Source organism: Cynocephalus volans, chromosome 1 (genome assembly GCF_027409185.1).
Source record: "Cynocephalus volans isolate mCynVol1 chromosome 1, mCynVol1.pri, whole genome shotgun sequence".
Classification (NCBI taxonomy): Eukaryota; Metazoa; Chordata; class Mammalia; order Dermoptera; family Cynocephalidae; genus Cynocephalus; species Cynocephalus volans.
This window is the reverse complement of record NC_084460.1, coordinates 299,808,211-299,835,543: the sequence shown is the minus strand read 5'-3', so window position 1 is coordinate 299,835,543 and position 27,333 is coordinate 299,808,211. Positions and strand designations below refer to the sequence as shown.

General features: G+C 56.5%; 2 protein-coding genes across 4 annotated transcripts in view; both read right to left on the bottom strand.

Annotated features, from left to right (window-relative positions):
- The window catches only part of ESPNL (espin like), a 28,517-nt gene extending 5,937 nt beyond the window's left edge, over positions 1-22,580 (bottom strand). For both annotated transcript variants that reach the window (XM_063101103.1, XM_063101107.1), the window contains exons 1-5: positions 22,287-22,580; positions 21,111-21,301; positions 18,427-18,613; positions 16,274-16,456; positions 6,703-6,834 (exon numbers count right to left, since the gene is read on the bottom strand). In XM_063101103.1, coding sequence (XP_062957173.1) covers positions 6,703-6,834; positions 16,274-16,456; positions 18,427-18,613; positions 21,111-21,301; positions 22,287-22,580 — 987 coding nt within the window. The remainder of the gene's footprint in view (positions 1-6,702; positions 6,835-16,273; positions 16,457-18,426; positions 18,614-21,110; positions 21,302-22,286) is intronic.
- A 1,060-nt stretch (positions 22,581-23,640) lies between these two features.
- SCLY (selenocysteine lyase) overlaps positions 23,641-27,333 on the bottom strand; it is a 39,444-nt gene continuing 35,751 nt past the window's right edge. For both annotated transcript variants that reach the window (XM_063101116.1, XM_063101122.1), the window contains exons 11-12: positions 26,371-26,446; positions 23,641-24,922 (exon numbers count right to left, since the gene is read on the bottom strand). In XM_063101116.1, the coding sequence (XP_062957186.1) occupies positions 24,769-24,922; positions 26,371-26,446 (230 nt within the window). In that variant the 3' untranslated portion in view covers positions 23,641-24,768. The remainder of the gene's footprint in view (positions 24,923-26,370; positions 26,447-27,333) is intronic.

Here is a 27,333-nt window from a genome sequence, read left to right as displayed (position 1 = left end):
GTGCCAAGCCCCATTTGAAACCCCCTCCCTGACGCAGTCTGCCGGTGTCTTGGGGGTGGATGGCTGAGTAAGAGACTTGGTGAGGACAGAGGGCAGTGGACTAGGAGTGGGGGTCCCCGACGTGCCTATCAGCCGAGGGCACAGAGCGTGACCCATTTTCAGGTGAGGACTCCTATGCTCAGAGCCCAGGCCACACGGCAGCAGGGCAGAGCTTGACTCTGACCGCCAGCTCTTGGCCCGAAGCCCCACTGCCTTCTCAGAGAGCGTGGCCTGGGGGAGCCAAGGCTGCCCCTGCCCTGCCCCCAAATGCCTAGACAGTGGGTCGGCCTCCCCTCCCCCCTCCCCCCAAGGGGAGAGCAGGTGCCCGGCCCGGATAGAGGAAAGCATCAGCAAACTTGGAACTCTTCTCAGCCCTATAATCCTGTGACCCTGACCACACCTTAGAGCCAAGGTGCTGTGACCAGGACCTGCCGTGTAGTGTAGAGGCCGGGAAGGGCCAGAACCTACACCTGGCCAGGGCCACCCTCCCCAGAGCCACCTGGAAACAGAGACCACAAAGATCACTCCTTAGAGCCCCAGGGAAACCCTCACCCCACCCGGACCTGCTCCACATCTGTGGCAAGACACACACCTGGCCTTGGCCACCTCCCCTGCCCTATGGCACTGACTGCTGGGCAGCCAGAAAGGGCCCTTGACCCAGAGCTGCCATCCTCACCTGGCCCCAGCTTGGGCATTTGACCGGTGGGAGCCAAGCAGGAGAGACATCAGGCATGCAGGTGCACTGACCCATAGTTGCGCTGACATGCAGGTGTTGTTGGCAGCAGGGCTGCACTGGCCTCCCTGCCTCCCCTGTGTCCCACCTCATTGGCAGAGAAATGCTGCAGGACATCCAGCTGTCCTCCTAGGGCCCAGAGCCGGGCTTGCTGCCTGCTGGTTTAAAGCTGAGAGTGGAAGGCTGGCTCTACCCTGTCCCTCCGACGGGGATGCTGGGGCTCCCAGTGGTGCCTTGATGCCCGTCTGGCATGCGGTCACCGCAGTTTGTGTCTCTGGTCAGCAGGGCTGCTCACCACGTCTCCCTGAACACCCACCCAGCCGTCGCCCCCTCCCTCCATTGGGCAGTGGATGTGGCCGTTGGGGCGCCCAGGTTGGTGATGGCGAGAACCCTGAGCAGGGCCAAGCCCTTGGCTCTAACTACCTTGGGATGTGTGGCCTGGACCAGGGCTGGTGTCAGAGCATGGAACCCTTGCTGCCAATTGGTTCAATGCTCTGCTGCCTCTGCCCTCAAATTCTAGCCATTTCTGAACAAGAGGCTGCATTTTCATCCGCGTGGGCCCTACAGGTGATATCGCCAGTCCCTCCTGGGCAAGCCTGTGGCCTCTCTGAGCCTCCCCTGCTCATGGCTAAGCTAGGTCTAGTCCTGGCAAGGAGGCTGTGTGGCCCCTTGGTCACACCCAGTCCAGAAGTCTCTGCCCACCGGGACACCGTCTACACGGACCCCACGCACCTTACTCCTTCAAGGATCTGTGCAGAGCCCAGGAGCCCCGGCGTACGGCGGGTTGCAGAGCGTCCACCCGGCCCCTAGCCCAGGAGGACCTTGGACTCAAGCACTGGGCTGCGGAGCACAGGGAGCTGTGGCTGTCCTGGGCTGTCTGTTGGGGGCTGTTGAAGCTGCTGCCCCCAGGAGCAGGCGGTGTCACATAAATATTTGAAGGCTGAGGTGTCAGGTAGCCAGGCGGGTGTGGGCTGAGTATGGGGATCCCTTACCACGGTGCCTTGTATCCTCCTCAGTGCAGGGGAGTGGAACCCCTGGGAAGATGGGGGGACCTGAGATCCTTGGGCCACATGAGAAGAAAGACCACACAAGGGAACCCCCAACCCCACCCACAGTACAGCTCCCAGGGCACAGATGAAAAACTGAGGCTCAGAGAGGGCAGGGGCCTTCTCAAGGTCCCCCTGCTTGGATGCAGCGGAGCTGGGATCAGAATCTTCCTGGAGACTCCAGTCTTTGCTCCTGCCAGGACTGAGAGCCCCTGGAATCACTGCCCCCTTGGTCCAGGGGCACCAGCAGTGGAGAGGAGGCAGGTGGCTGGCTCTGGGGAGGGACGGCGCCTGTGGGGTCTCTCATGCTCCTACGGAGAATGCAGAGCCTTGGCTGCTCTTTACTGGACATTTCTCAGGGCCATGTTTGCAGCAAGTGACCCAGAGGGACAGGGAGCAGGCTTGCCTACTGCTCACCATATAATGGGGTTCTCGGGCTCAGTGGTCCTCGGCTTAGTCACAAACCCACTGTGGGCACAGCAGCCACCGCGACCCACATCACATCACCTGGGACTTGGGGGCAAGGGGACCCCATAAAACATGATGCCCACTCCCTGCTGTGCCATAAGAAAGTCCTCTGGTCTCTGACCCAGGAGTCTGGGGTCTTCCTCCATGATCACGGCGCAGGGCTAGGCTGACTTAGGAGCTTTAAGCAGGGTCGAGTCAACCATCAGCCCTGACAGACAAGTCCAGAGAAGCTGAGCACTGACTGTCCAATGGACAGAGGACGCTGTGCCCTCGTCACAGGGCACCCCAGTGCCCCCACCCCGTCCCCTCCCAGCCAGGACACAGCTGTGAGCTTCACGGTGTGCCTACCCCTCCTCCTTGCCCCTGCCTGGGAGCCCTCAGCCCCCTCCCCACAATTAAATCTGCTGTTGGGGGAAGGGGCAAGAAGCCCCCTCCCCACCCCCTCACCCCTGGCAAAGTGAGGGGCTCACTGGGGTGGCAGTGACCCCTCATGCTGAGGAGGACAAAAGAAGCAGGAAGTTGGCCCAGGGCCCAGGGGAATGGGCTCTGGCCCCAGAGCAGTCCCTGCGGCTGGGGGACCGCATGACGCCTCCTGTCCCTGGCAGAACCCTTCCCCACCCCTCATGGACGAGAAGCCCTGGGAAGGCTCCCTGAGCCTCCGCTTCCTCATGTAAATCAAAGGGGTGGGAAGATGAGGAATTACATAGGGAACACTGGTGGGGTCTGGCATATGGTGGGACTGTCACCACTGATGTTAGGATAATCTCTGAATTTTGACAAGGACAACAAGTCTGGCTGGGGGTTTCCCAGGCGATTGGCATAACCCATCCCTGCCTCCCACATTAAGTCCTGGACACTAAGGGAACCCACAAGGATCTGAAGCAGTGGCAGATGTCAGGGTCCCATCTATCAGGGTCCTGAGAGTTGGGCATGTGCTGCCCTGAATCCCAGCATTGGAGAGATGTCCTGAGGCCATCGTCACATCGACTCTGTGACCCGCTGTCTCTTTCCCTGTGTTTTTGGTGAGATTTGAGCATCGCTGTGCCCGCATGCATTATACATCGAGGGCAGCCGTGGCGAGCTGGGTTACAGGCCTGTAACGCCACCCCGGCCGAGAAAATCATGACCCGCAGCTGGGCGCCGGACACTAGTCGCCGCGGCTGAGATTCCATTACTGGCCAGGAGGCCAGGCCTCACCCTTCCCTGAGGAAGGAGACTGCCTAGAGGAGTCCCTTGCCCACTCTGGGCCTCAGTTTCCCCATCTATAAAATGAAACGGTCCTAGGGCTCCTCTGGACTTGGGGAGGGGGATGAGCCTGCACTGAGGGCCCACGACGGGCCGGCCCCTATCGGATGCTCCACGAGCATCTCCTTTACTCTCAGCATCAAGCAATCAAATGTTTGGTGAACAAAAGTCTTCGACCCCATTTTATGGATGAGAAAACTGAGGCTCAGAGATGCTCAGAACTTGCTGGTGACACATGCCCAGAAAGAGTCAGCTCCAACGCAGGTGGGAGTGAGTACTGAGGTGGGGGCGAGCAGGACAGCCCCAGACACCAGGGCAGGTGCTGGGGGCTCAGCTCCCCACATGTGGAGGGCGACCCTGGTCGTCCTGGGCTGTTGCTCCTAACTGCTGCTGCCACACACAGCCTCACTCAGAACCCCACAGCAGGAGCCCAGCTGCCTGGCTAACAAGGGGATGGGTGGGGGTGCAGGGGGCCTGCCTCGATGGCCCTTCTAGCCCCTGTTCCACCCAGGCCAGCAAGACCCAACCCCTCATGTGCAGAGAGGGTCCCCAGGGCTCAGGGACAGGCAAGGCCTGGCCTCGTCCAGTGCCACCAGCAGGTCCTGGGCAGGGCAGTGGGTGCACCAGGTCCCCCAGACCCAGTAGGAAGGGGGTGCTGAAGCGGGACCCTCCATGGGGCAGTCTTGGCACTAAGCATCCAGCCTCATTTCCCAGCTGCCTCTCTTGGGACCCACAAGTCTCCTGGGGCAGATACAGGCTGAGGCATCAGGGGCAAATGATGGATTTCACTGCTTCCTCCGAGGCCGACGTGGGAAGAGGCCAGCACAGGCGACCTCTGCATATTGTGTTTCCATCAATATTGCAGCAGGTGCGGCCTCCCCCGGCCCAGCCCGCAGCTGACAGCCTGCCCTCCTGCTGAGCAGAGACGGAGACGGGGCCTGCACAGGAAGGTGGGGGCGGGGGGCAAGACACAGACTGGGGCTCCATCCTAACCCTGAGTTCCCAAATGGGCTCCTGGAGCTGCACAGCCGTGAGCCGCCATGGCTGAGGATTTGGGTTTGCTTGAGCCGGGCAGGTGTGCCCAGATGCCAGCAGGAAGGGGCTGTGGATGGGGAGGAGGTGGGCTCAGGGGCACCAGGCACCACAGCCTCCAGGTGGGGGTAGGAGGTGCTGCCTCAAATCCTGTAGTGACACTAAGGAGACAGCCGGGACCAGAGCAACCCCAGGAAGCCTGAGACAGTCCCATTCCCCATGGCCCCAGGGGGTGTCAGGAGAGCCTCCAGGGTCCCCCTCCCCAAAAGGGGTGGCAGAGTGTCTAGGAGGAGATGGCCACTGTGTCAGGGTCTGGGGATGGAAGGTGGAGACCCTGATTGGACACAAGCCCGGGCCATGGCACCACAGTGTGGCTGGTGGGGACAGGGTCAGGGACCAGCTGGGACCTGTTCCCTCACGGCAGGTGCCTGTGGAGGCAGAACATTGGCAGAGTGGCCGCCGTCCCCACTCCTAATCTCAGCTGTCATCTGGGGCAGTGGGGGTGCAGGAAGGAACCAAAAACTGCTGAAGCAGACCTGAGTGACCGACCACACAGGAGCCTGGTGGAGACCCAGGTGGCCGAGGGATTCCTGACCGATGACCCATCTACTACACCAGGAACCAGCGAGTTCCAGCAACTTCTCAAGGCAAGCTGGGAAAATCACCTCTTACTAAACAGTACCCCTGAATGCTTAACCAACAAATGACTTCAAGCAGTAGCTGAATTCAGCTTCTGAACCCGCAGCACCAGGACAGCACCAGCTGCCGCGTGTCCCGGAGCGACCGGAGCGACACCTGAGGACCATCCGGCAGTCTCCAGGGCTAGGGAGCTCTACGGCTCTGCCTCAGGTGGTCCTGGACACTCTGAGGGGACATCCCAAGGGAAAAGGGGGCACAGCGGTCCCTCTGTGAGACCTGGGGCAGGGCACTTCCCCTTCTGAGTCTCAGTGCTCGCACCTGAAAATGGGGCCAAGTGACCTCAGGGAACCTCCTGAAGGGGTGGTCACTAAGGATAAGTGTGGCAAAAACTGTGGCAGGTGGGGACTGATTCGTAGTAAACACCTTGGGCCTGGAGTAGGGACGGGGATATGGCAGGAGGGTCTGGGGGAAGAGCCCAGCTGCCCGCCCCGCGCCTGCTCCCGCCCCTCCTGCGTCCACCCCTCCTGCGCAGAGCCCCCTCCACCCAGCCCCCCTCTGTCCTTCCCCTCCTCTGTCCTTCCCCTCCTCCGTCCATCCCCTCCTCCGTCCATCCCCTCCTCCGTCCTTCCCCTCCTCCGTCCATCCCCCCACCATCTGTGCCGTCTCCCCATCCCCTCCTCCCCCATCCACTGTCCCCTGTGCTGCTCGCCCACCCTCTGCTCCTCCGCTCATCTGTTCATTCAGCAAATGCTTGCTGAGCCCTGTCAAGTGCTGGGGGCTGGGGACCAGCAGGACACACCAGATCCCTGTCCATAGGACGGGAAAATGGCTCTGAGCAGTGGTGAGTCAGTGCGGCCACATGCTGAGGGCGGGGACAGAACCTTTTGCCTCCTGGGCTGCTGCGGGGCTGCCACTGCCTCAGGGTCACCTCAGCGGGGCCCAGGCCCTGCTCCCACTCCTGGGGAGCCTCAGTCCAACACAACGTCACCCAAGAGAAGCCAGGCCGTGGAGGCTCCTGAGTCACAGGCGTAGTTTCTGTGGCCCAGGAAGATGGCAAGTTCCAGCCACAAGCCCAGCCCTGATCCCAGCCATGGCCCCAGCCCCAGGTCCTGTTATGGCTCCTGTCATAGCCCTTATCATAGACCCTCTCACATGGCCCCTGTCACGGCCCCTGTCACATGGCTCCTGTCACAGCCTGTCACAGGCCTCTGTCACGTGGCCCGTCACAGCCCTTTTTATAGCCCCTGCCCTGTCACGACCCATCACAACTCCTGTCATGGCCTGGTCACAGCCCCTGTCACAGTCCTTGTCACACAGCCCATCTCAGCTCCTGTCACAGTCTGGCCCCAGTGGCCGCTGGCTGACGTGTGGCACTGGCTCGGCCCTGGCTCCTGGCAACGACATGGGGCAGAGCTTTCCTGCTAACGGGCTGCAGGGTCAGCAGTGGGGCCCGGCCCACGCCCTACACCTCCAGAGTGAACGGGGGTCCCGAGGCCTTACCGGCCGGGCCGTCTCCCGCAGGTACTGGGCGCAGTCCTGGTGTCCGTGGTACTCCGCCAGGTCTGCCGCTGTGTGACCATCCTCATCCCGCAGGGAGGGGTCCACGTGGTGGGAGACCAGGGTCTGGCAGCACTGCAGTGAGGAGGGAGCACGTGTGACCCGTGTGGCACTCACCAGGAGCCAGCGAGCCAGCCCCGTGCACAGCTGGGAAACTGAGGCAGCTCCAGTGCCATTCACAGCAGGGGCAGGACTTGAATTTGGGCCATGGGGCTCTGGAGACCTGCCTGGGAACCATTAGACTCATCCCACAGCCACCCCATCCCGGTAGTGATGGTCCCAAGCCCAGCATGGAAACCAATGCATAAGCAGCAGGCACTGGGGTGCCCCGACCCCGATGGGAACCGAGGTGCACAGAGGTGAACTCTCCATGGGCACAGCTGGGAGCAGGGGCAGAGCCCCCTGACCTTGCCCTTGAAGCTACCATGCCCCAGGCTTCAAATGCAAGACCGATTTTCATTTTTACAACAACCCTCAGAGGTGTAAAGACTCGGGGGCTCAGGGAGCTGAGCAGGACTCAGCCCCGAGCCGGCTCCTGCTCCTGCTCCTCCACGTCCAGCACTCTCTGTGGGACCCTTGCCTGGCCCCGGCCTGGGTGAGCTCCCTGAGGCTCCCACCCTCGCCTGGCCCACCCGGGGGCCTGCGCCCACCTGCCTCCCGCTCCCGCCTGGCTCCGAAGGGCTCTTGTGAAGAGAATCAAGAGACTCTGGAGGAAGGTGCGGGGAGGCCTGGGGAGGGGTCGGGGTCTGCAGCAGCGGAAGGCTGGAGGAAATCTGGGTTTGTGAGGGACTCAGGTGGGAGAGGGAGGGGACTTCGAGTAATCCTTCTGTAAACCCTACTGTGTTCCCTTGTGGGGCTCAAGAAGACAGACAGGAACCTGAGTTGGTGGATCTTCTGGTTCCCTAAACTGTGTGCCTTTGACTCAAACCCTGCTCTGAGCCTGGACCAGCTGGGCCTCGCCGTCCTTGGGCTACACTAAATTGAACTAAAAAGTGGTGAGACCTCAGAGGAAATGACTGCCCCTCTCTGGGCCACAGGTGTCTCACCTGTGACAGGTGCAGTCAGCCTCCACCCTCACAGAGATGGTGGCCAAGTACCAGTTTGGGGAAAACACGCCGCGGTGGCGTACCGCGCCATGAGTAAGTGCTGACATTGTCGTGGGTGGCTGGGAGGTGGCCTGGCTCCGGGAGGAGAGCCTGGCATCGAGGGCCAGTGGAACTTGACCTCAGCCTGGTTCTACAACTTGCTGGTCAGTGAATTTGGGCAGATCACGGGATCTCTCTGTAAAGCGGGGACAGCAGCACTGGCCTGACAGACACCACCAGTCTCCCAGCCTCCTTTAGTGGCACTCCACGGTCCAGCTAGTGGGCCAGCCACTGTGACCTCAGGGGTGAATGTCTTGTCCCTGGGGGGTGGGGGGGGTACATGAACGGTCCTTCTCGGGAGGGGTTCCCTTCCTCCTGCCATCAGTGCCACAGCCATCCTGGAGGCCAGGGTGTGAGGAGAGGCCAGAGCCACCAGAGGAGGGTAGGCAAGAAGGCGGGAACAGCCCAGGACCCTGGTGGCCTTGCAGACCCACAAGACCCAGGCCAGAAGCCTGGGCTCCACACGTGTTGCTGAGCAAGAAGAGTGCACACCGAGGCGGGCCCTGGTCGCGCCCGCTGAGTGCACGCCTCAGGGGACACTGCCCTCCACAGAGTCAAGGTCTCGGGTGCAGTGGGCCACGCCATCTCTCCCAGCTGTGCGCCCCCAGCTGAGGTACAAGAGCAACCTCCAGGGACAGGCCAACCCGGGTGTGGCCGTGTGCCAGTGAAGCTTTATTTATGGGCACTGACGTTTTCACTTCATATGTCTCCTGTGTCATGAGATAGTCTTCTTTTCTATTTTTCCCCCAGTCACTTAAAAATGTGAAAACTATTTTTTAGCTGGGGGCCCACAGAAGGCCAGGCGCTGGGCCAGCATCTGCCAGAGCCCAAGTCGCCATCCCCAGCCTGGAGGCTGCCAGGCAGCAGGAACAGGATGATGCCCTAAGGGGCTGAGCCCACGGCCAGGCATGGTCAGGACGCAGGAACCACTCGTCAGCTGTGCAAGGAGGCTGGGGCCAGAGAGGGTTAGGGAAGGTCGCTGCAGCGGCCCCGGGAGAAGGCAGCAGCCCAGGCGCTGTGGCCGCGTGAGCCGCAGGAGCCTCCTGGGACGGGGTGGGGGGTGCCTGGAGTGGAGCCTGCCGGGGGGGAGGGGAGGCTGGGATGGGGTGAAGGGAGGTCACGGGGCTGCAGGAGCATGGGGCATGGGGGTCACAGCAGAAGCAGTGTGGAGGAAGGGGAACAGAGTGGCAGGCCTGGTCCCAGACGGTGCTGGAGATGGAGAGAGGGCACAGCCCCGACCACCGGCCGCGGTGTGGGGGAGGGAGAGACCTTTCCCACAGAAGCAAGGACCCATCACTGCTGGGGTTTGTGCACAGAGGGTGGGTGGGGACAGACAACACATACTGAAGTCTGGGAATCTGTGAGGCGGCCACGCCAGTGTAAAAACAGGTGAGCTGGTGGATCCACTTCAGGAAGGAGGAAACCAGGTGGATCGGACCAATCCACTCCTCAAGGACAGGGTAAACATGGACCAAATGTAAAAATTAACTTTCTAAAGCATCAAAGAGATAACAAAGAAGTGGGGAATGACCAGGCCAAACTCAGGAGAAAAGGAAAACCAGGGGGAGAGGGGAGGTGAGCACAACACTCGGAACCGCCTTTGCCCCAAGAACGCGATGACGCAGGAGAAAATCATAAAACTGAGCTGTTCTTACGGCAGCCCCAGGAGCCTGAGGAGGCCAGCAACAGGGCAGGGTCCAGCAGAGGTGAGGACTCTGACGAACCACCTCCCACTGCAGGCTGAGGGCGCCACCCTCAGAGCAAAGGGAAGCCAGTCCTCTGGTCCCTGCCACCAAGGTGGTCCAGGGAACGTCCAGCCTGGATGTGGGTTAAGATAATCCTGGGTTTGTAATGTCCACAAATGCCTGGCAGAGGGAAATACGATCTCACCCAAGGCCTCCAATTACTCCCACAATTATTTTTCAATTATAATGTCCAGCACACAGTCAACAAAAATCAGGAATACAAGGAAATAAGACACCAAAAATGGGAATAAGAAGATTCGACTCACATGAAATAGATCCACAAAGACCTGAGAACAGACAGACTATAAAACAACTGTGCTTACTACTTTAAAGAAACAAACCAAACTTGAAAATTTAGGCATGGAATTATAAACTATAAAAAGTGACATGGTTTGAAAAATAACTAATTAGGTCTGGAACAGAAAAATACTTACAAAATTAAGAACTAAAGCTGAGGAATTCGTGAACTATTATACAGAAGGACAATCCGGAATACAGCACAGAGAAACAAAAAGATGAAAACAGAAAAACCAGTAGATACGATAAGGTCCAACACACATGTATTATTAATCTCAGAAAGAGAGGAGAAACAAAATGAGGCCGAGGTAATACCGGGAGAGAGAACGGCTGAGAATTTTACAGAATGGATGACAAACACCAAAGCACAAATTCAAGAAGCTCAGACAATCTCGAGTAGAATAAACGAATAGCAATCCACCTGACCGTACCATAGCGAAACTCTGGAAATCCGAAGAGAAAAAGAGATGAACTTCAAAAGAGTGGCCCCTGATGGCTGACTTTCTGGCAACAACAACAGAAGCCAGAAGGTAATGAATAATATTTTCAAAACACCAAAAGAGAATGACCAGAAATTACCAAACTATAATTCTATACCCAGCAAAAATATTCTTCAGTACTGAAGACGAAATAAAGATATTGCAAGGCAAACAAACAAAACAGAGCAGAATTTTCCAGCAGCAAACCCACACTAAGGGAAAATCTAAGATTTACTTGAGGCTGAAGGAAAGTGACTCCACCCCAGTAATTCCACGGCTAGGTATATACCCCAAAGAACTGAAACAACAACTTGAGCTCACACAACGTGTACGTGAATGTTTACAGAAGTACCATTCACGACAGCCAAAAGGTGGAAGAGACCCAAATTCCATCAACGAATAAGTGGATAAACAAAATGTGGTATATCCATAGAATGGAATATTATTCAGCCATAAAAAGGAATGAAATTCCGACACGTGCTACAACATCGATGAGCCTCGAAAGCATTATGCCACATGTCAGCTACATACAAAAGGCCACATATTGTATAATTTCATTCATATGAAATACCGCAATAGGTAAATCCATAGAGACGGAAAGTAGATTTGTGGTCTCCAGGGGTTGGGCTAGGGGAAATGGGGGGTGTCTGCTTAATGGGTATGGGGTTTCCTTCTGGGGGTGAATGAAAGTGTTTTGGAACTAAGTAGAGGTGATGGGTGCACAACATTGTGAATGCACTAAATGCCACTGAATTGTCCACTTTTAAATGGTTACTTTTTTGTATGTGAATCTTACCTCAAAAATATATATATTACCTCCCAGAATGCTATACAATTCTTACAACTTAGACTGTTGTAAGAATCTCGTATTGTCTAGGAAGAGAGTGAAAGGATTGATTAACTTTAGATTTGGTTAAATTAAGGATTCAAGCTGTAATTTTAAGGCAACTAAAAGCACATAGTGTATAAATTCCAATACGGTAGAGGAAAAATAGTGGAATGACTTTCTAAAAATACAAAAGAAGATGTGGTGGCCACAGAAATGTGCCTTTCAGGTCTAAAACAGCAGGGGGTGTAGGTGATGACGGTCCTGCTGCTGCCTCCAAATCCAGCCCCAATTTCCTGCCGAGGCTCACTTCCCGCGCCATGGCCCCACATCCCGCGCCATGGCCCCACATCCCGCGCCATGGCCCCACATCCCGCGCCATGGCCCCACTTCCCGCGCCATGGCCCCACTTCCCGCGCCATGGCCCCACATCCCGCGCCATGGCCCCACATCCCGCGCCATGGCCCCACTTCCCGCGCCATGGCCCCACATCCCGCGCCATGGCCCCACATCCCGCGCCATGGCCCCACATCCCGCGCCATGGCCCCACATCCCGCGCCATGGCCCCACTTCCCGCGCCATGGCCCCACATCCCGCGCCATGGCCCCACATCCCGCGCCATGGCCCCACATCCCGCGCCATGGCCCCAGCTCCCACACTTTTCATGCGCATCTAATCCTTTCCTGGCCTCTCTTTCTTGGAGGACCTGAACTAAACAGAAGATAGGGAAAGGTAAAATAACCTAAATTAGAAAAGATAAATTAAAAGTTCAAAATAAGAGGGCAAAAAGAAACTCCTAAATATTAGTAAATACTCTGACTATAAATGAACTAAATGCACCGGCAGATAAAGATTGTCAGGCTGGTAAAAAAGTTAAATAGATTGCATGTGGTCAACTACAGATACGGGGAAAACATAAGAATTCAGAACGCTGAAAGCAAAGTACAGAATAAGATTTATCACGCAAAGAACTAATGGGAAAAAAGCTCCTGGTATCTACAGTGATATATCAGATAAAACAGACTAGACATGGACCTTTCAAATATACAAACAAATGGTCACAGGATTATAGGATAGGAAAACACAGACAAATCCAGAATCATAGTCAGAGAATTTAATACACTTCTCTCCAGCAATTTGAAGTCCAACAGACAAAAATTTGTACATATATAGATTTGAAGGACACAATCAACAAATAGACGTAATGTATATATAAAAAACAATCCACAGATTCTACAGTCTTTTCAAGAACATACTAAACACTTATAAAAATTGACAATAACAGGGATATAAAGTAAGTTATAATAAAGATCAAAGGATTGAAATCCTCAGAGTATATTTTCTGACTACAGTGCAATCAAATAGAAATCAATAACAAATAGATAACATGAAAACCTTCGTGTTTGAAAATTAAGAAACACACTTCCAAGTAATCTTTGGGGCAAAGAAGAATCCAAATGGGAATTAGAGCATATTTTTAATTGAACAATTATGAAATTGTGGGACATAGCTAAAGCAGTACTTAGACAGCAAGTTATAGCCTTAAATAAATATGTTAGAAAAGAAAAACGATTGAAAGTAAATGAGGTAGGCATGTATCTCAAGAATTTAGGAAAGAAAACAGAACAAAAGAAGTAATAAAAATAAATGCAGAAAATAATGTAATAGGAAAACAAACATTCATTAGAGAGAATTGACTGCTTTTTTGGAGGACCTTGAACAAGCCAAAACCTAAATTGTCAAATGTATTAGCATAAAGTTATTTATAATATTATCAGCATTCTCTATTGCCTATAAGACAGTTAGTGGTTTCCCTGTTTTTTATTCCTGATATTGCTCACTTTTACCTAAATATTGAAAAACTAAATATTGAGTAACCTTTGTTAAGTCTGATTGAGACAAAAAGAGAAAGGTAAAAATAACCAATATCAGGAATAAAAAATGGGGAAATCACCAAATGTCCTACAGGCAATAAAAAATAACAAGAATATTATAAATAACTTTAGGCCAAGACATTTGACAACTTAGGTAAAATCAATTCCCAGAACTTTTCTAGGGGGAAAAAATCCTAGAAAATAAAATTTACTAAAACCGATACACACATAAAATAGAAAATGATAGTAGTTCTATAATTAATTAAATTATATTAGTAATTAAAAACCTTCCCTCAAAGAAAATGCCAGATCCAGATGGCTTCACTAGTGAATTCTACCAAACATTTAAAGAAGTAAGTCTAATGTAACCAAATTTCCCAAAGAAGAGAAAAATAGGAAACACTCCCTAATTCATAGCATGACCTTAATACAGAAATCCAACAAGGACAGAACAAGAAAGGGACATTACAAGACAATTTTACTCAAGAATAGAGGCCAAAATCCTAAACAAAATGTTAGCAAATTAAATTCAGCTATAGATCAAAGAAATAATATATCATGACAAGGGTGAATTTATTCTAGGAATGCAAGGTTGGTTTGATGTTTAAAAAATAATCAGTGTAGATCCAGCAATTCTGTTTCTTGGTATTTATCAAAAGCATCAAAAGCAGCATCTCAAAGCGCTATCTGCACGCCCACGCTCGCTGCAGCATTATTCACAACAGCCCAAAAGCAGAAGCGCCCAAATGTCCACTAACAGATGAGCGGATAAAGGAAGATGGGGTATATACATAGAATGGAATATTATTCAGCCTTAGAAAAGAAGAAATCCTCACACATGCTACAACATAGATGAACCTTGAGGACATTCGCTAAGTGAAATAAGCCAGTCACAAAAGGACAAATGCTGTATGACTCCTCTTCTATGAGGCACATAAAGTAGTCAAATTGACAGAACCAGAGAGTAGAGCGGTGGTTGCCAGGGCCTGCGAGGACGGGCAGAGGGGGCACAGGGCTTCAGGTCTGCAAGATGAGAAAGTTCTGGAGACCTGTGGCACAACAATGTGAATACACTTAACACCATACACTTAGAAATAGTTAAGATGGCATGTTTTATGTTAAGTGGTTTTTAAAAATCACAACTAAAATTTTAAAAGAGTAATCAGTGTAATTCATACCACTGAAAGAATAAAGACTGGGATATATTGAAACTTAAAACATACTAAAAATAATCATTGGTGCCCTTTAGAGGCTGCTAGAACACCAATTCATTATTTTGAAGTTTTGTTTCTTAAAATGGGGAAAAAATTGTCACAGCCAAGAGGAGTTTAAGGAGACTTGATGACTAAACACAATGTGGCATCATGAATGGGATTCTGGAACAGAAAAAGGACATTAGGTAAAAACTTAGGAAATCTAAACAAAATATGGGCTTTAATTAATAATGTGGTATCAATTTTGGTTCATTAACTGTGACAAATGTACTATATTAAAGTAAGTCATTAACAATAGCGGAAAATGGATGTGGGGTATATAGGAACTCTGTACTATTTTCTCAATTTTTCTATAAATCTAAAACTATTCTAAACTGTTCTAAAATAAAAATTTATTTTAAAAGACGGCCAGGGACAGGGGAGAACAAGCATTATCCTGCATTTCCTGGATAAAGTACGAATATATCTTTAGAACTGTTAGTGGATTAAAAGATTTAAACGACCAATCAACGTGTGGACCTAATTTAGATATCGATGGTAACAGGGAAATTCCTTAATATCAAGAAATTACTGTGAATTATATTATATTAAGCAATTACTGGGAATTATTTTTTAGGTGTGACAATGGTTTGAAATTATGACTTTAAAAAAAAAAAAAAAAAGGCATTCTCATCTCTTGGAGATGTCTGCTAAAGCCTTCATGAATAAAACAACATGGCGTCTCTGATTTGCTCTTAAACGATCCCGCGGGGCGGGAGGGAGAGTCTGGAGTGAAGGCAGGCGGGGGACACGCTGTGTGTTCCTAATCCCACAACCAAGAGATTTAATGGGAAAGTTCTCCGCACCGAGGCTTTGCTTATTTTGTTTTCAGAGTTCAGGAGGGCGTGGAGCCAGAGGAGTCTGGGTTTATCTGTTAAACTTCCTGAGCTCCTACAGAATGTTTCGTCTGTAAGAAGATTTTACTGCTTAAAAAAGTTTGAAAACCACTGACCCGGGCTCCCTTTCCCTGTATGCGGAGGGGCCTGCGTGAGCCACAAGGCACTGAGCTCAGAGCCCTTCCTGCCACCAGCTGCCTGTCAGGGTGCACCTCCCGGGTCCCACACCCAGACCTGCGGCCCTGTGAGGCCCACCTAAGACAGGTGCCTCCTCTTTGCCAAGCGCCTCTGACCGATCCGTCACCTCCTCCCAGATTCTTTTTTGATGGAGCAGGACAGAGGGTGACTGCAGGGGCATTTGCAGAACTTTGCTCTTCTTTCCAGGCCCGTGGTTGACCCCAGCCCTCCCCATCTAGGGAGGGACAGAGACTGGGGACACAGACGTCGGGGTGTGAGTTGTGCAGGGCTGGGAGGGGTAAGTGGTGGTGGGGGCCTCAGGACTTGAGGGGCGAAGAGTTGGGGAGAGACTTCCAGCAGGGCTGCTGGCAGCGGGGACTGGGCCTCCTCTGCATTCTTCAAAAGGTGACCTCAGTCCCAAACGCTTCCAATGGCCCTTCGTTGCTGCGCTGTGTGTGATGCTTTTACTGGACACTGCTGAGACTGGGCCACTGGGGCCCCCAAGATTTACTTAAATAATAGCAAAGGGCTGACATCTCGCCCCTGGCACGGCTCTGTTAGTTCCCAGCAGAGGGCCGGTAGTCAAGGACTATCCTGGGAAGACTGTCACCAAGACCAGTCCTGAGCAGGCAGCAGGGAGCCTCTGTGCAAAAGGAGGGGGCACGAGAGCATGGAGTTTGGATCCTGCCACATGACTTTGGGCAACTGACTTTGCCCCTCTGAGCCTCAGTTTACCCATCTGTAAAAGGGGAGTTATCGAACCTATCCAACAGGGTTGCTGTGAGGGTTGACGCATTTAGAAAGCGCCTGGGCATGGTGAGCGCTCGGTAACTGCTCACCCTGAGTCTCCAGGACCTACCTGGCGGCTTCCCCATGCCTCACCTCCATCTGCCCGTTCTCTGCTGCGTCGTGGAGGGGGGTGCCGCCCCAGGAGTCTCTCATAATGGGGGCGCCCATCAGCAAGAGCCGGTCTAGAATGGGCGTGTGGCCGCCTCTGGCTGCAAAGTGGAGGGCCGTGGCCCCCTCATTATCCCGCACCGTCAGGCCGATGTCAGTGAAGGTGACCTGGGGAAGGAGGAGCAGAGGGAGGTGGCCCAGCCAGCACAGGCTGGATGTGGGTGATCACTCCTAGAAGAAGGGGCGTGGAGGAGAGGGGAGCTCAGAGCAGAAGTAGGAGCTGACCCTGGCTGTGGCAGAGGCAGCCTCCTGGCTGTTTAGTGCACTTGCCACCTGCAGCCCTGACGGATCCCACACTCAGCTCCATGTGTTAGGAAAAGGACAACCAGCTGGGAACAGGACCCTCCCATCCCCAGAGTGGGCGGCCTGGCTGGAGGCTGCCGAGGGATTCCTCATCTGGAAAGGCCTTTCTGGCCCTGGCTGCTGCTTCCCTCAGCACAGCCTTTGGGGCTCACGGACACCTGTCCCTTCTTCCCCATGCCTCTGAGCTGCTGCTGTTTCTCCCAGCCCATGGGCTCACGTGCACATGGCCAGAGAAGACCAGCACTGGGGCTCACCCCAGCACCCGGAGCCAGGCACAGGGTGGGCACATTTGGGAGGCCATGGTCTGCGGTGACCAGGTCAGAACTGCAGGAAAGTGAGGACGGCCAGGTGGGGCAGATGTCTGGGGAGCTGTGCAGCAGGGAGCTTCCTCCTGTGAGGGCCGACCCCGGGGCAGCGGGCAGTGCATGCACAGACGAGGCGCTGGTGGGTGCCGCAGGTGCTGCGCAGGGAGGCAGGAGCCAAATGCAGCAGCCACTGGGGCCAAGGTGAGCAGGCTGGGTGGCATCCTGGGGGCAAGGGGGAATCCTTGCTCCTTCCTTTCAATAAACATCTCCTGAGCCCCGACTATGTGCCAGGCACGGGGGATGCAGCAAATGGACAAAATGTCTGCCCTCAAGGAGCTCCTGGAACTTATAGTCCGGGGAGAGGAACAGACAACCTCAGGGTAAGGAAGTCAAACGCAATTTGTCAGGTGTTGGTGCTGTGGGGCAAAGGAAGTGGGACGGGGCTGGGCAGGTGGCTGCCATCCTAAATGAGGTGGGCAGGGAAGGCCCAAGGGCACCTGGGAAGCTACATGCCCAACACAGGGTGCAGGACGTGCAAAGGCCCTGAGGCAGGAGTGAGTTCAACCTGCGGGAGAAAGAGCTGGAGCCTGGAGGAGGCCCCACGGCAGGTGTGGGTGTCTGAGCAGGGCACAGTTTTCCCTTCTCCACCAGCAGCCGGGGTGACCTTCTGAAATGCCAGACAGATCCTGCTACTCCTGGCTAGAGCCTTCCATGGCTCCCCAGTACCCTCAGGAAAGAGCCCTGGTCCTCCCAGGGCCTCTGTCTGCTCTTCCCGCCCCACCCCAGGCCCCAGCGTACCAGGCTCTCCCACCTTTGAAAGAGCTGTGACCTACTCTGGGAACTTGCTTTGGGCCCTGCTCTTTGTCCAGCCACCTCCTGTCCATCTTCAGTTCTGCCCGCAGTGTCACCTCCTTAGGGGGGCCTCCTCTCCTCTCAGGCTTCATCCAGGGTCTGTAATGGACCCTCCGAGCTCCAGGACCCCCCATCTGGTCTGGTTTTTTGTTGTGGAGGCAGGAAGTCCCCAGCTCACCCTTTAAGAAGACATCCTGCCACTCTGTGCTCAGGGGGTTGGGGGCTTTCTTCCTGAAAGAGGCCTGAATGAACGGTCCAGAAGGGAAGAGGGGTGGGGACTGACCCAGGGTTCTGTGGCCAAGTGGCCTGGGCACTGGTGACAGGACACGTCACCTGGGGTGACGCCAACCCTGAGAGCGCCCAGAAGACCCTCAGGACTCCTGCGGGAGGGAGTGGCCAGGAGAGTCCCAGAGAGCCTCGGCGCCCCGGTCCCCTTCCCCGTCCCCGCAGGGCTGCAGGCGCTTCGGTCACAGCGCACACACAGTGCTGGCGGGCAAAGCTGGGGGACCCCGCGGGGCCGCACACAGGCGCTCGGGAGCCATGGCGGCACATCTGCTGCCCCAGCAGCCCTGTGTCCTCACCACCCTGGTGGTCCCCCGGCCCCCGGCGCCCCCTTACCAGCCAGACGACGAGCGAGTAGTGGCCGCGGGCCGCAGCGGCGTGCAGCGCGCTCATGCCGTCCAGGGCGCGCAGGTGCACGTCGGCGCCGCAGTCCTTCACCAGGAACTGCGCCAGGTGCAGGTGGCCCTCCTGGCAGGCCAGGTACAGCGGGGAGGCGCCGCTGCGCGTCCGCAGGTTCACGCCACTGCAGGGGACGGAGGGCTCAGGCGGCGCGGGCCGGGCGTGCACGGGGCCCTGACTGGTGTGTGGGGCTGGGGGGCGTCCTGGGCACCGGGCTCGCCTGGCTGTGCCACCTCTCCCCCTCCCCCACTCGTAGGGATGCAGGGTGGGGGAGGGGAAGGCCGGCCCCGGATCCTGCTCTTAAAAAGGGCCTTGAGTGGGACAGCAGCCGTGGGCACTCAGGACTGGCACCCGAATTCCAGTCCCCAGGCAGGATGGACCAAATCCCAGTCTACCCTCAGGTTGCTGTTGGGCCCAGGTGAGTCCTGGGTCCCCAGTGACCAGCTGCAGGAGGGCGTGGTCCCTATCCAAGGCTGACCCCATCCCCTGGTGACACAGACGTCGCTGCTGACCCCTGACCCCTGCCCTTTAGGGACTGAGTTTCCCAAATTCCTTCCAGCTGCCGCCCCTGGCTGGGCGCCCCAGTGGCTGTGCACCCTGTCCCTGCCCGTCTTCCTCTCCTTCTGACTTCTGGGTCCAGGCTGCAAACACCAATCTTTCTGGGATTTGATTCTGAATTCTCAGTCATACCCGTGGAAACACACAAATGACCCCCAGCTCCCGCAAGGGTTTCCCTCTGCGTTTGAGCCCCTCTGTGGCTGGTGGTGTCTGAATGCCACCGCTCCCTCAGTGGCGGCCGTGAGGAGCTGGGCGGGAAGCCTCTGGCATCCGCTCCTCAGCTCTCCTGGCTCAGCCTGCTTGTCCTCTGAGGCTGCTGACCAAGCCCCCCGCCCTGTCCCACACCCTCCACCTCCAGGGCCCTCGGGCTGGCTGCGTCTCGGGTGGGGGAGGCTGGTCAGCAAGGACACGCTCTCACCAGTGCCCTACAACTGTCCCCACCCCCACTTCTTATGGAGAGTCCAGCCACAGGTCTCAGCTGGCAGAAGGGGAAACTGAGGCCAAGAGCACAATGATTGGCCCAAGGGCCTGTGCCTTGGTTTGAGACCCTCCTCCCATGAAGTCCGTGCTAAGGCCAGCCTCCTGCTGTCCTCTGTTGCTAGTAAGATGGACACAGGGCCCTGGTGGGTGGCCCTGGACTCAGACCCACACCATGTGTGCTCTACCCACGCAGGGGCTCCTCTGTGCCCTGGACCCACAGAGCCAAAGAGTCCACTTCCTTGTGGAATGTAACCCAAAGGGCCGTCTGTGCACCTTGGTGCCATTCCCGAGGGGAGGGTCCGTGCTTGCACCAGACTCTGCTGGGGTCCTTGACCTGAACTAGGATTAGACCAGGCAGGTGTCCAGCGCAATGGCCACCAGGGGGTGGGTGATGCAGCCAGCAGGTCTGGAGCAGCCCTCTCTCAGCCATGTGGGAATGTGGGCCAGGAGCACGGGACCTTCTCATTTGTGTGTATGAGAACACGTGAGTGCACATGTATGTATTTATGCACGTGTGTGCGTGCGCACGTGTACTGCGCTTGCGTGTGTGTGCGTGCAGGCACACATGTTAAAGTGAAGTCTCCCAGTTTTCAATGGCGGAAACTACTTTAAAAGCTGCGAGGTCTAAGAGACACTGTGGCCACCAGGCCTGGGGGTGTGTGGGAAGAGCTGCAGAAGCGAATCCCTTTGCCTTTGCCGAGTGGTCCAGATGGGAAGACCCAGGAATAAGGACACTACTCTACAACGGAGCTGTCAGGGCTTGTCCCAGAATAAACGTGGGTGGCCGGGACAAGAGACATCCAAACAGGAGGTCTGGTCAGAGGCTGCAGCCTCCTGGGGAGAAAGGCAGCAGGTGGACACCAAGGTCTGCTCCACCAGGATGAGCCTGGGACACATGATGGCCAGGAGGTGAAGGGCCTGTTACTATGACAACAGTGGCCCTTTGTGTAGGGCAAGGACCCGGTTGAGGAAGGGAAGTCCTGCTGCCACCTGCCTCGGCTGGCCAGTCCCTGTCTCTGGCCCTCCCTCTTCTCCATCTACCAACTCTGGTGGGTGGGCATGGGGCCTCTGAGACGACGGGAGCAGCCCCCAGCTCAGGGGGCTCCCAGTGCAGGGGCCAGGACCGTGCAGAGGGCAGCAAATCCAGGCCAATGTACTGGGGCCTCAGTGCCCCCAAGTCCATGCCACAACCTCTGATCCCCCAGGAGACTGTAGGTGCACACACGTCGCCAGCATGCCCACTTTCCCAGCTATTATGGGCCCTGAGGTGCCCAGGCAGGGCTGGGAGCCACCCCCAGCATCTCAGCAGCCTCCTAGCTGTTCTCACTGCCCCCTTCAGTGCCCATGCCACATACCCGCATTGCCTGAGGCACCTGGCCTAGCACTGGCACTGCCCGCAGCCTGCAGGGAAAGTCCCTTCCTGAACCCCACTCAGAGCCTCGGCCCCACTCTGCCCACCCTCTGGCTCCAGACTTGCCCACGTGGGGACGGTGACAGCGTGCCTGCCCTGCAGAGCCCACCTCAAAGGCCACGGCACGTCCTCCTCTCCCATGCTGCCCCACAGAGGGACTTCAGCTCCTCACCTGCTGTGGGCGGCTGCCAGGAGCTTCAGGCAGGTCAGGTCCCCACTGACGGCGGCGTGGTGCAGTGGCAAGGCCCCCTCCAGCGTCTCCAGCGTGGCCGAGTGGCCCTCTTGGAGCAGCCACTCCACCAGGACTGGGTGTCCAAAGCGGGCGGCCAGGTGCAGTGGGGAGACACCTGAGGCATCTTGGTCCTACCGAGGCACAGGCCAGTCAGTGAGCCAGTGGCGGGCGCTGATCCCCTCTGCTGGGCAGCACCATCATCCAGAGCCAGCTGCTGGGGCTGGTCTCGGGTGAGGACCCTGCACAGCCTGCAGGCAATGTGACAGGTTCTCTGTCCTGCCTCCTTCCCTCTGTTTCTCTCACAACACAGGACGGAACTCTCCCTGCTGGGAATGAGTGAGGCCACCTGCGAGGACTCAAGTCCAAGACTTGTAAGTCCAAGCCCTGTGATCCTGGCCGTCCCGGCTCCTTCCAGCTCAGCTGAGCCCCTGTAGCCACTGCCCTCTCTGCTCACCTGCCCAGCAGTGCCCATGATGGGTGTCCCAGGATGCCAGCTTCTGGGCCTTTGTTCCCCCTCCCTGCCTCCAGAGCCCTCCGCCAGCCTCAGGTCCTCCAGGCCAGGGAGCAGACCTGGGCATTGTCCAAGGGCCTCATGATCAGAGATGAGTCAAGAAATGGGCTCGGCTCCCACTTGCTGCTTTCAGGGTTACAGGAAGAACCTGTGAGAACAGGTCTGATGAAGGCGGGAGCAGCTCAGTGCTCTGAAGAGCCACATGCCAGGGAGTCCCAGTGGGTCTTTCTGACCCCCACCCTGACACTGGCCTCCAGGAGGGTGTCCTAAGGCCCGTTAGAGCCCTGCTCCCCATCCTCCCAGGAACTCAGCAAGGTTAAGTGCAGCTCAGCGGGCCTGTGCCTGTACAAAGGGGCCAGGGTGAGTGCCCCTCTGCCCCCTGGGGCCCCTGGCTCCCGCACCAAGTTCCTACTGCATCTCTTTATGGACCCATTTTTAGACTCTTTGGGAAACAGTTCCTGTCAGTCAGTCCTGATCAGAGACGGGGTCCTGAACACTGGCAAGACTCCTACTGGCAATGCCAAGCACTCCTGTGATCAGACCTTTGGGCTCACACCTCCCCCACTCCTCCTGCAGACCACAGCCCCCACCCCGCCTCTGCTCACCTGCAGACCACAGCCCCCGTCGCGGACGAGCCAGCACAGCTCGGCCAGGTTGCCCGTGGCAGCAGCATCATGCACTGGTGTGGCCCCGTTATGGGCCTGCTGGTTGCTGGGCAGCTTGGCCCGCTGCACCAGGAACTTGACGCAGGCCAGGTGGCCAGCCCGGGTGGCATGGTGCACCAGGCCAGCCCCCAGGGCATCGGTGATGTCCGGGCCCAGGGTGCCAGCCTCTAGCAGCTGCTTCAAGGTGGCCACATCCCCGTCCTTGGCGGCCGCAAGCGCCCGCTGCCCCTCCATCCTCTGGCTCTGGCTCTCAGCAGCAGCTCGTACACAGTCCTGGGCTTCCTGTTTCAGGTGTGGACGCAGCTGCCGGCTCTGGTTACCCGATAAGCAGTGCACAGGGCAGATGGGAGGCGGCAGCAGAGGGGCAGGCCTGGGGACCAGCCCTCACAGTCCAGCCCAAGCCACTCCCACGGTGCCTGAAGGCCAGGTCCCAGAGCTGCTGTGGGCACAGGTCACAGGGGAACGGCCTGTACCAGTTTAGGCCAGGGGATGGATGCCAGCTAGCAGAGGCGGGAGGCTCACCTGCTGGCCCAGACGCTGCCAGGAGGCTGGAACCTGTCTTTTCCTCCTGGCGCCTCCCTCCCATCAGCAGGGTGAGGGGACAGGAACGATCACCAAGTTTTTTGTAGGAGTTCTGAGCGGCCATGCGGGGACTACCTGGGAGGATTTTCCTCCACCTCCATGGAAGGGCAGACTTGCCCAGTATGTCTGCATGTTGGCTGTGTCATTGCCCAGCGAGCTGAGGGCCCCTGCCCATGGGGAATCTGCCTGGATCCTGGCCTGCAACTGGCTCTAGGCCCTGGAGGCTCCTGTGGACCTCTGGGGAAGCTGGCGGCTCTGTAGGGCCTGTGATGGGCACAGGCCCTGACACTGGGTACATATCCAGGGGACTGCTGGACAGGAAGCCAAGGTGAGAACAAGGGCCTCAGACCCCACCTCCCCCAGCCCTCTCCAGCTGCAGTGACCGAGCCTCTGTGGCTGCAGCCAGAGGTCCCAAGTGCATTCTTTAAGAGTTGCTGAGCATATCTTTCCAGATTGTTCTTTTCAGTGGTCTGGACACCCCATAGTTCTTTGCTAGGGAAATTAGGACCACCACAGCATCTTTCTGGGAGCAGCAGGAAGCTGCAGATTAGGGACCTACTTTTGGGTGCTCCCAGAGCTCCCATTTCAAGCTGAATCTCTTTTACAATGGTAAACTGGGAGGCATGGCACACATGCAGGTGCAGACACTCCCGGGCCCCGATAGGGCTGGGCAGAGGGCCTGCAGCGCCCATTAGAAAAACCACAGCATGCCTGAGCAAGCACGGAAATCTTTTATTAGTTAATTTCCGACAATTATGTCCTCAATGTCACTATGTAGTTCTCTGTACTTAAAACCACACATTATATATTCCATTGAAAATCACTCCTATGTAAATATTGATGTTTGATGTATGTCAGAATGCAAGACATTTTATGTAGATAAAATAATCCTTTTGCAAATAGAAGAAAGAATAAGATGAAAGTTGAGTTAGGGATGATCTGATTTCCCACCACAGGAATGACCCAGAGTCCCACAGGCACCGGCTGACCCATGACCCAACGACTTTGGAGTTGAAACCCTGAGTAAAGGATCAAAGGAGAAAGTTGGGAGAGGCCTGGGTGACTTTGGGTGGGGAAGCATACGGTGACCTACAGCACCAAGGGATGGCGGATAGGACAGGTGCACATCTGCCAGGAATGCGTCCTGATGTGGACGAGGGAGGTCGGTGACGTGGGAAGGGCAGTGGCCACTAAGCAGAGAGCAGGGCCCGGCCTGAGGCAGCCACCACTCAGCTGGGGTCACCGTACACTGAGGTCAGAGAAGGACGGTGTGGCAGGGCTGACTGAGGCAGCATTGAGAAGGGGCTTGGAAAGGGCCCTGGGGGCGGCCCCTCTGCAAATGTGTGCGTGGGAGGCCACAATCAAAGCAAAAAAATGAAGTTTCCTATTTTCATCATGGCAATCAACTGACAATGAATTATAAATACATGAATTTTATATTCCGCATAAAAACACCACCTTCCAGGAAGCGTGCTCACAACGGGCTCGCCCAATCCCCATAGGGGAGTGCGGACGTGGCCAAAACGTTTCCACTTCAACCTGCGCCATTTGGCAGCAGGGGACAGGACGATCCTAGGTGGGCATTGGTGTCCTGAGTGTGTGAGGACTGCACGGGGTCTGTGTGCCGGCAGACTGTGTCCAGGGGAGCAAGCCCAGGGCACATGCACAAACTGCCCAGCACTCAGACACTGCAGCACAGAATGAAAACGGAGAGAGAAGTTGGTCACTGTGGAGCTGCCCCCAGGAGGGGACGGAGGTGAGCGCTGGCGCCTGCGAAGGGCTTCCTATGAGCGAAGTGGCCGGGCTGTGTCCTCGCTGCACGGCAGGGCAGCCCCCGGCTCTAGGCCTGGCCCTCCAGCCGGGCCACGGCCTGCTTCAGGTCCCGCACGACGAGGTCCACATCGGCCCTGGTGGTGCTGCGGCCCACACTGAGCCGGAGCGCGTTCCTGGCCACATCGAAGGGGATGCCACAGCTCAGCAGCACTGGGGACGGCCTGGAGGGGTGAGGAGACTGGGGTCAGCTGCTGCCAGGGGAGCGCTCTCCTTGGCACTTCTTGGACACTGGGAAGAGACGCTGTCCCCGGTGCTCCCAGCCAAGTCCCCAAGTTGGGGCTGTGTCGCCCCATGGCCCACCTGCCAGCCTGGCTCCATGTCCTCCACACAACTCCCAACCCATCCTTCCCCCGCTGGACTCCCTCAGCCCACCCACAGCTCAAGGTCTGGCTCAGACACCGTCCCCGGTCCCCATCCCAGGTTTGCTTATGCTCAGAGCTCGGGGCTGCACCCCCTCATACACTTAGCCCCTCTCCCCTGCAGTGCGGAGGCTGTCCCAGCAGTCAGCTGTGTCCTGCTTGGCGCTGAACCCTGGAACCCAGGGCTTTCTTGTCCTTCACGGATAAGGCAAAGCGCCTCAGCTCCTACAGGCATGCCTGAGCCAGCTGGGTAGCTGCCCGGCACCTGGCACGATGCCCTGCACACACTAGGGGCCTGGCTAGCCACTGTGTGGGAGGCGTCCTTGAAGCAGGACGGCCGGGGCTGGCCACAGCACACCTGCCCCTCACTATGACAACGCAACATCCGTCCTTGCCGCAGTCTAGCTGAGAGGGTGCGCTCACCGCCTCCAGCCCCCATAGCTGAGTCATGTCCTGGGTGAGGGCAAGACCAGGAGGGCACAGCCTCAAGCCAGTGGCCTGCCCCCAAACCCCCTTAGTAGCTGGGCCCTGCATAGAAGGGCCCTCAACCAGGTCCCCCAGGCCCTAAGGACACTCCTGTGGGCTCTGGCCCAGCCCAGTTCCTCCCCCACCACCTTAAACCTCTCCCAACCCGGGGGGAGGGTGACTTTGCTTTCTGTTCCAGGCGGGCACAGAAGCCATCAGAGGGGTGCCCCTGCTTCCTGCAGCAAGAGCTGTGAGGTCTGCCTCCCCCTTTCCTTCCTACCCTCAAGGGCCCTTGGCCCTTCCAAGCTGTATAGCCAGCCTCTCCCCTCCCCGCAAGCCTCCTCTCCTCAGCTCTATGGCTGTTAAGACCACAGACCCTGTGCCTGCCAGCTTGACCACTCTGTGCCTCAGCTTTCTCGTCTGAGAAATGGGCTACTCACAGATCCTCCCTCGCAGAGCCATGATGAGCATTGTGGGCAATGGCCACCTCAGTGCAGTCAGGGACAGCCCCCACATGCCCGCCCTCCCCTCCGCACCTCCCACCCCTCCTTTGCACCCAAGCTGGCCATGGCCTTGCTGCTCTTGATGGTGACTCTGGCTGCCAGCGCCAGCCCTGAGGGACCATCTGCTGCTAATTGTGGCTCTGCCCTCCCTGGGAGCCCTGGCCCCTTCATCCAGCTGCAACCCCACCTCCCACCACTCGTGACACTCCTCTTCCTCCACAGCTCTGCTGCTCGGTGCCCTCTCCCTCTGCCTGAGTGCTGGATGTGGTGAGGAGCACTTACTGGTCCCCGTGGTCAGAGTGGCACGCGGCTCCCACACTGGCCAGCAGAGTCCGGCACTGTGCGAGCACCAGGCGGCCTGCAGAGACAGAGCACACGCCCCTAAGACCGGGTGAAGGCCCCGGGCCACCTGCTCTGCCCTTTCCTTGCCTCCTGAGCCCCTCAGGCCTCCTCCTCCCCCCACCCCCCCGCTCCAGGCCACAGTGACAGGCTCACAACAGGACACGAACAGCTTCTGCCCCACCTTGGCTGCAGGAAAGCAGTCGCTATTCTGCCTCATAAGACTGGCCTGGAAAATAGTATTTCTAATCACTTGCCGTCAGACACCAGGAATTCTGACTGGCTGCGTTTCTTAGCAGCTTGTTGCCCTGGTAATATTTAAATTTACATCTGTGCTTTCTAAGGGAGGGACACTCGGAAGTTCTCTAGGCCAGGAGGCGCTTCTCTCTTTCACAAGCACAGAGAGGAAACATTTAAAAATTCAACAACTGCTGATGTAAATAAAATGAGGAGCTGTCTCATTTAAGTCAACATGGGCCATCCCAGACTTCTGCCCCCAGAAAACACAGGAAAGATGACAGAGGGACTTTCCACGTGTGGCAATGGGTCTGACAGGACCGCAGAGGAGCCTACCCCTCCCCGCCAGCCACGCTCACGCTCACACAGCCACAGGTCCACCAGGTTTCTCTGCATCATCCAGGAAGACAAAGGAGGCAACACCCTCCTCTGCTCAGCAGCCTGAACCCAGCCTGCAGACACAGCTCATCTGAGGTCTCAGGGCCATGACCTCCGCCCAAATGACACCCGGCTGCTCAGTGCTGCACTCCAGCTCTCAGGGGACCAGGGCAGCCACGTTTCACACGCATCTGGGGCAGGAGAGGCCCCGACCACTCCGCATGGGAGGCAGACGTCGCAGGAACAAATGAAATCCGCGGGTTTGCACTTCATGCGTTTCCGCAGCCAGTG